The sequence below is a fragment of the Octodon degus genome, unplaced genomic scaffold (genome assembly GCF_000260255.1).
Source record: "Octodon degus isolate 3935 unplaced genomic scaffold, OctDeg1.0 scaffold00019, whole genome shotgun sequence".
NCBI classification, from domain to species: Eukaryota; Metazoa; Chordata; class Mammalia; order Rodentia; family Octodontidae; genus Octodon; species Octodon degus.
The window spans coordinates 6,370,254-6,378,402 of NW_004524595.1; the positions used below are offsets into that span (position 1 = coordinate 6,370,254).

Consider the following 8,149-nt stretch of genomic DNA (forward strand, 5'->3'; position numbering starts at 1 on the left):
TGGCAAGCCCAGACAACAGTTGGGAATTGAGTGGGGGCTTCTTGATCTGACTACAGGCATACGGTTTGTACCTAGGTGGCACCATGAGTGTCATGGACAGTATTACGAGTTACTAAAGAAATTCACGTTTGTCAGAGATATAGCTCAGCAGCATAAGCATCTGCCTGACAAGCACAAGGTCCTGAGTTTGACTGCTGGTACCTAAGACGAACAAAAAGCTCTCAAGAATTCATGTTAAGGGCCGGGGAGATAGCTCAGGAGAATAAGTGGTTGCATGGCAAGCTCAGGGTCCTGAGTTCAATCCCCGGTACTGAAAGAAAAAAAAAAAAAAAAAATTCATGTTAAAATATATCCTCCCTATCAGCTGTGCATGGTGGAGTTCAGGAGGCTGAGATAGGAGGATCTCTGCGAATTCGAGACCAGCCTGGGCTACAAAGTGAGCTCAAGGCCAGCCTGAACTGCCTGGCAAAAGCTTATCTAAAACGACAAAAAAAAAAAAAAAAAAAAAAAAAAAAAAAAAAAAAAAAAAGAAAAAAAAAGGAGGGGGATGCTTGATGGCTTTTCAAGCTCCTTAGTAACTGGGTTTTTTTTGGTAAAAGACCCTTTATAAACACACCCCCCAAAACCTCACGAATCACATAAAATGCTATGATTTTAGGGGATCTATGAACTTTGGAAATCCATCTACAAACCTTGCACACACTGATTAAATGCTCTACCAGAGATCCTTTCATCTTCTTTTGACTTTGCATAGCATAAACACAACTAACTCCAGGGAAGCCGCTATAGTCTGGATGTTTCAGAGGGCTATTTGGGCCTTCTGATTACTTCGGGCTACAGCGCCATTGACTCTTCCAGCAAATATTTACTAGATGCCCGGGCATACACGTTCGGTGTCAGGGACTAGGCGCATGAAGCTAGAAGTCACCACTGCTGTCCTGGATAAGCCTACTCAGGTATAAGAACATCTAAATTTAAGAGGTATTCTGCGGGGATAAAAGGCCTCTGAGCTGGCAACCTGACTTCCATTTCTCCATATCCTAAAACTATGTTCGGCAACTCAATGTCAGCCGTTTTATCTGTTGAATGGGATTAACAAGTAGCATGAAACTGCTCAAAATCTTCAAACTTTTGTCCAAATGAACACAAATGAGAAAATCCAAGTTTATCAGGAATAACAGTTCCAAGCGCAAGGCCCTCCTCGGTTCAAGTCCCAGAAAAACACAAAACTTTAAGAAATATATTTGGCAGAAGCAGCACTCCTGAGGGCAGCGACCAGCTCTTTTCATCCCTCCAGACAGCCACGCCGACGCGCACGCGGTCGGGATCCGCTTCACAAGGCTTCCCGGATGGATCAAGTTCCGCTTCCGGGCAGGTTTTGGCTGTGGGCGTGAACGCAGGGATACAGACGCTGGCTCCGGCTGGCTGTCTCTCCTGCGCATGCTCCGGAGAAGAGGCCGGTACCGGAAGCGCGGGGGCGTGGCGAGACGCCGCGCAGCACCGTTGGTTTTCTCTGAGGCGGTGCATGGGAGGCGGGGGGCGCGCGCGCTCATTCGCGCGGCCCCTGCGTACAGTAGTGACGACCGCGCGGGAGCGGTCACATGACTAAAAGCGGCTGCCTGTACAGTAAGAACCCAATATGGCAGCGGCGGTAGCAGTGGCAAAGGCAGCAGAAGGACCGGCCGCCCCATAGACCCCCCCCCTCCCGCGCGCGCACTTCCCCCGCCGCTTCCTCTGCTAGGGTGCTTCTCCGGCCTGACTTCCCCTTTCTCCCACCTTTCCCGGCACCGCGGGAAAAGCAGCGCAGGGCAGAGCAGTCAGGGAGTGCGGCTGGAGCCGGGACAAGGGAGCCTCCCAGTCCGTTCAAGACCCGACATGAGGGAAAAGGGCCGTAGGAAGAAGGGCAGGACCTGGGCGGAGGCCGCCAAGACGGTAAGGGGGAAAGAACGAAGGGGAAGGCTAGGAGGACTTCGTTCCCTTGCCGCCCGCCAGTTACAGGGGAAGGGAGGTCACTGGCCCCGCGACCTGGCTGAGGGGGCGCAAAACCGCGCGGAGAGGGCGGCGGTTAGAGTCGGGTTTGCGATCCTTGTGGGAATGGAGGCGCCGGCGGGAGGGAGTCGCGGCGGGGCTGTCGCTTCTCTCAGCCTCTGCCACGAGTCCTGTTATTTTGAGGCTGTCTCGGGTCATGTCGCTGTCGCCCCCACTCTGTGGTAGTCCCCGCCCCGGCTTGGAGCAGTCTGTTGTGCTTGCACAGCAACCGGTTCTACTCCCTTGTGCGTCTGAAGAGCCCCCCATTGGATGCAGACAGGGGAAGGCTTGTGCGTGCCTCCAGCCCAGAAAGAAGAGGAGAGCGCTGGAGCTTGATAGAATTTATCCTCTGCAGTAGACGTGCCACCAGACCCCGGACCCCCTGCTTCTCTGGCTCCCCGAGCCGACATGAGGTCATGAGGCTTTTGTTTTTGTTTGCTGTTGGAGCGGAAAGTGCAGGAGGTATTTAGAAACGGAGTAACAGGTGGGACTTGTAGATTTTTTTTTCTGTTTCCGTAGAGACCTACTCTGAACGAGGCAGCAATGCATAGTGGGATGTGTAGTTTACCGGGCTTTTATTATTCTGTAGTCAAAGTGATGGTGACTGATGAAGTTGTGACGGAGGCAAAACTATTTTTTAATTTTAGTTGTAAGAAACTTTAGAAGCAGTTTTTAAAAAGGCGTTAATATTGAGGATTAGTGAAAACGTCTATATTTTAGGGAGAAAAATTAAAATCGTGTATTTATCTAAAAATGAAAAGGGACAAAGTGAAGTTCATTCTATTGTTGAGGGTGCAACAGAAAAGTAACGGGATTAAACAGTAGCAGTTCAGTTTGGAACGAGAGCGTTGTTTACTCCTTTTCTTGTTTACTCCTTAATAGTTGGGCAACGCAGTTTTTCTAAATGAACCTTTAAGTGTCATATTGTTTATGTATTTGGCACAAGGAATTGAACTCGAACTCAGGCCTTGCATTTGCCAGTCAGGCGCTGGTGCCGCGGAGCTATATCCTCCGCCCGTATGTGTGTGTGTGTGTGTGTGTGTGTGTGTGTGTGTGTTTTAAATTATTTTTATTTTTATTTTTTTGAGGAAGGGTTTGGCTGTATAGTTCAGGCTGCCTCTGAACTAACTATACAGTATGACCCAGACTGGTCTTGAACTGGCAGTGATCCTTCTGAGTGCTGGGATTACAGGCGTGTGCCTTCACACCTGGCTAGTTTATTTTTCAAATGAGATTTTTTCTGGTTGTACAAATGAGATTTTTTCTGGTTGTAATTATTGCTCATTTTGTGGGAAAATTGGTAGTTATACAGAAGTATAGAGAGAATTAGTCATGTGTTGCACTCTTTAGCCTTTAGCATTTGGTATATTATTGTCTAGCCTGATTTATTTCACTCAGTCTAGATCTTTGAATCTTGTGTATTTGTTTTGTGAACTTTATGTACTTGAGGGCTGGTGAGTCCTCAGCTTGTGTTTCTGTTTTAGTGAAAAAGAAAAAAAGAAAACACTTTTTTTTCTTAATACTTTTTTAAACATTTTTTTCCCTCTCTCCCACCCTCCCCTCTTCCTGTCCTGTCACCCTGTCTCCCTGTTTCCCTCTCTTTTTCTTTCTTTGGTACAGGGTCTCATTATGCAGTTTGGACTGGCCATCATGGTAAATCCTGGTTTACCAGGGTTCTGGGGCCAGTATGGCATGCACTACTGGGGATTGAACATGGGTGCTTGCCAGGCAGACAGACTTGGGATGCTGTCTTATCTCCCCAGCATCTGCTGATTTGTTTTTTTTTGAGACAGGGTCTTGCTGTGTAGTGCAGGCTGGCCTTGAACTCACTGTGTAGCCCTGATGGCTGTCCTACTTGCAGCTGTTGTTTACTTCTTGCTGTTAATAGAAGAAATTTGTTTTATTTACTTATCTTTTTTTTTTTTTTTTTGGCGAAACCAGGGATTGAACTCAGATCCTTGTGTTTGCCAGTCAAGCGCTTATCCTACTGAGCCATCTCCTCGGCCCCTGCTTATCTTTTTGAGACAGGGTCTCACAGTGTAGTTGAGGCTGGCCTTGAGCTCACATTGCAGCCCAGGCTGGTTTGGAACTAACAGCATTCCTCCTGCTGTAGTCTCCTGACTGCTGGGATTACAGATGTGGGCCAACACTCCCAGCTGGTTAATTTTAATTATGAATAAGTAGTCCCTAATTTTTTTTTTTTAAATTTTATTTATGTGTGTGTGTGTGTGTGTGTGTGTGGTCAGCTCAGCCCACCAGGGGGCGGGGCTGACTGGCATGTGGTGCTGGGGATTGAACCGCGGTCCCTGTACTTTGCTCAACTTGTTCTAAGTAGGTGCTTTAGACCACTGAGCCATCTCACCAGCCCCCTAATCTTAATTATGTTAATTTTTAAGTCTCTGGAAGTTTAAGAATACTTTCTGAAATATGATCTCCTTGGGTAAAGTGGTCTAGTCACTGGGAGATTGTGACACATGGGAAAAATAATTTGCACCTGTTTGGATTTTCCAATAATAAATTAGCATATTTGCTTATTTCATGTTCCAGCTAGCTTTGTGAAAAATAGTATATATTTGAAAGCTAGAAAGGTGAACTGGGGGTGTGTCTCAGCGGTAGACTGCTTGCCTAGCATGCACAAGGGTCTGAGTTTAATACCCAGTGTCACCAAAAAAAATAAAAATAAAATAAATAAAACAAAGGCTAATTTATTTATTTAAAAAATTTCTTTTAAATTTATTTTTGTGTGTGTGTGTGTGTGTGTGTGTGGCCATCTCAGCCCACCAGGGGGCGGGGCTGGCTGGCATGTAGTGCTGGGGGATTGAACTGTGGTCCCTGTGCTTTGCTAAGCTTGTTCTAAATAGGTGCTTTAGACCACTGAGCCATCTCACCAGCCCCAAAGGCTAATTTATTTTGGGAGGGCGGGTACAGGAGTTGAACTCAGGACCTAGTGCTTGTCAGGCATGCACTGTGCCACTGAGCTAAATCCTTGGCAGAATCCTTGTATTTAGTGATACAGTTTTGGATGAGTTTGCCAAGAGGACTGGTGTAGTAACTTGGTACTATTAATTTGATTCTCATAAATATATTAAGCCCAGTACAAGTAAAAATGAATTTTTTGAAAGAGAATGGTGACATTAGTTTTTCTCTAGTAGCCAAAGTCTAGAAAACACTACTTGTAGAGTAAACGGATTAAATTAAGTCACAGTGGTAAGATGGTTTTTGTTTGTGTGAGGAATTGAAGAGAAAATAGGAGTACTAGATACAAGTAAATCCCCCCCCCCCATGGGTACAAGGGATTGAACTCAAACCTTGCACTTGCCAGGCAGGTGCTTGTGCCACTGAGCTATCTCCCTGGCCCCCACAAGTAAATCTTTAGCATTTCAGACTGTAGAATAATGACATCTGAAAATCAATGATTTGACAAATGCACGTCTTATAAGACAGCCTGGACACAGTGACACATACCTATGATCTAGCGCATGTGCAACATCCCCAGCACAGCAGCAGCTGGGGAGGAGGGAGCAAAAGATAGCACTGTTCTGTTTTTTTTTGATTTTTTTTTTTTTTTTTTAGTACCGGGGATTGAACTCAGGACCTTGTGCTTACCAGGCAAGCACTTATTCTACTGAGCTATCTCCCCAGGCCCTGTTCTGTTTTTTTGAGTAAGGATTTCATTATGCAGGTCAGGCTGGCCTTGAGCTCACTTCAGGTAGTCCTTTTGCAGGTCAGGCTGGCCTTGAGCTCACTTCATGTAGTCCTTTTGCCTCAGCATCCTGAGTGCTGGGATTACAGGCATGAGCACCTTGCTTGGCTACCTCTGATGTTTTCGAACATTGCTCAGTCTCTTCAGTCTACCACAACTAGGCAAACATTAGAAGGGAAAAGTAAAAAAAAAAAAAGGAAAAGTGTCACCAAACTATGAGGGACAGTATGCACACATACAGGAATGTATGAGTGCTGGAAGGGACACTTAGAGATAGATAGTATACTAGTGGTACCTTTGGGTATCTTTTGGGGGTAATACAGTCTGAGAAGTAAAATGTGAGTGTTAAAGTGAGGAGCACTGTATAATTTAGATACTTGGAAATGATTTAGAGACTGAATAATAAGTTTTTAAAAAAATTTTATTTATTTATGTGTGTGTGTGTGTGTGGCCAGCTCAGCCCACCAGGGGGCGGGGCTGGCTGGCATGTGGTGCTGGGGGATTGAACCGCAGTCCCTGTGCTTTGCTAAGCTTGTTCTAAGTAGGTGCTTTAGACCACTGAGCCATCTCACCAGCCCCGAATAATAAGTTTTTAAAAAATATTCTTTTGTTTTTTGTGCTGAGGATGAACTGAAGGCTACCAGGCAGAACCCAGGTTTTGTAGGCTAGCAGTCTACTGCTGATCTAGACTCTTCCAATACTCTGTCAGATTTAATGATTAATGCTATTTTAATGTACACATGATCTTTTGTCATTTACTGTAGGTTATTTGCTTTTAGGAAATAAGGGTAACATTGATATATTACTTGGATATAGTACGGGAAGAAAATGGGAATTTTTTGAAGGTTAAGTTTCTAAGTCCAAGGTCTCCATCATGCTGGAACCCTAATTTAGCTCATGTTAAGTCCCTGGTCATTATTATTGTTGTTGCTAATACTAATATTATTATTATTATTATTATTATTATTGTGGAACCAGGGATTGAACTCAGGCCTTTGCACTTGCCAGGGAAGCGCTTATTCCACTGAGCCATCTCCTTGGCCCCTAATACTATATTTTAGACCAGGTCTTGCTGTGTATCTCAGGCTGGCCTCCAACTTGTGATCTTTTTGCCTCAGCCTCCCAAGTGCTGGGATGACAGATATGTATCATTACTAGGTTCCTGGCCTCAGTTGTTTGTTTATTTATTTCATAAATGTATTTGGTACAGGGTCTCACTATGCAGCTTGGACTCTAGTGATCCTCCTGTTTTCAGCCTCCTTTGTGCTGGGATTACAGGTGTGGGCCACCACACCCAGACTAGTTTGCCCACTCAGCGCACCCCAGGGGCATGGCATGTGGGACTCCTGTGCTTGCCAAAGCAGGCACCTAGTCTGCTGAGCTATCTCGCAGGCCCCCAGTTTTTAAAAAAAGTATGATGAACCTATTAGAAAGGTGTTTGTTTATTTTTTGTATTTTAGGGAAGGGTCTACAGGGTGTTCAGGGTCTCACTACTAGATCGACTCGTAGTGACCCGCCTGTTTACAGCCTTCCAAGAGCTGGGATTACAGGCGTGCACCACCACGTCCTGTCTTTAGAAAGGTGTTTAGAAAAATAAACTAAAGTGCACTTTAGAAGAAAGATATTTTAGCTTAGAACTTGTCAGTACTTTTAGTCTTTTTATGTATTTGGAACAGGGTCTCACTATGCAGTTTGGACTCATAGTGATCCTTCTGTTTTCAACCTCCCAAGAGCTGGGATTACAGGCATGCTATATCACGCCAGTCTCAATCACTGTCTCAGCTGGTCCCAGGGCTGGAACTGACACAGCGGGGGGGAGGGGGGGGCACAGGGCAGGGTTTGTGCTCTGCCTAAGCAAGTGCTTTAGTCCACTGAGCTATCTGGCCTGCCCAGTAGTTTTAGTCTTTATCATGAATATTTTTCTTTACTTTCTTAAAAGATAAATGGCATGATCAGGCTTGATTATCTTTCTTTGGGTATATGATTACAAGGCCAAACTCATTTTTAAGTTATTTATTTATTTGTACTAGGGATTGAATTTGGGGCTTGTGCATGCTAATTAGGTAAGCACTCTTCCACTGAGCTATATCCCCAGCTTTGTTGTGTTTTATCTGTAGCTTTATCAGAATCTCTAGGAGAGAAGGTAAAAACATCTGGTAAGCCTCTTATTTTTATAATGCAACTATAGATGGTAAAACTAGGCAAAGCTTTTTGGCTCATGGAATGCATTAGAATAAGGCTGAAAAATATTGTTAAGGCACCTGAGTTAAAAATTGAGAAACTGGGGGCCGGGAAGCACAAGGACCTGGGTTTGATCTCTGGTACCACATGCTGTGCTGGCACGGGGGCGAGTTGGCCATTGAAACTGGGTGTGGTGGTACATGCCAATAATCCCAGCGCTGGCAAGGCTGAGACAGG

At 45.2% G+C, this 8,149-nt stretch overlaps 1 protein-coding gene across 4 annotated transcripts in view; it reads left to right on the forward strand.

Annotated features, from left to right (window-relative positions):
- The first annotated feature begins 1,605 nt into the window (after positions 1–1,605).
- Positions 1,606–8,149, forward strand: part of Asxl2 (additional sex combs like 2, transcriptional regulator) — a 152,346-nt gene continuing 145,802 nt past the window's right edge. For 2 of the 4 annotated variants that reach the window (XM_023710890.1, XM_023710889.1), the window contains exon 1: positions 1,628–1,932. In XM_023710890.1, the coding sequence (XP_023566658.1) occupies positions 1,876–1,932 (57 nt within the window). In that variant the 5' untranslated portion in view covers positions 1,628–1,875. Of the gene's footprint in view, positions 1,933–2,460; positions 2,513–8,149 lie in introns of those variants that run through there. The other 2 variants (XM_004627442.3, XM_023710891.1) reach the window with 2 other exon arrangements.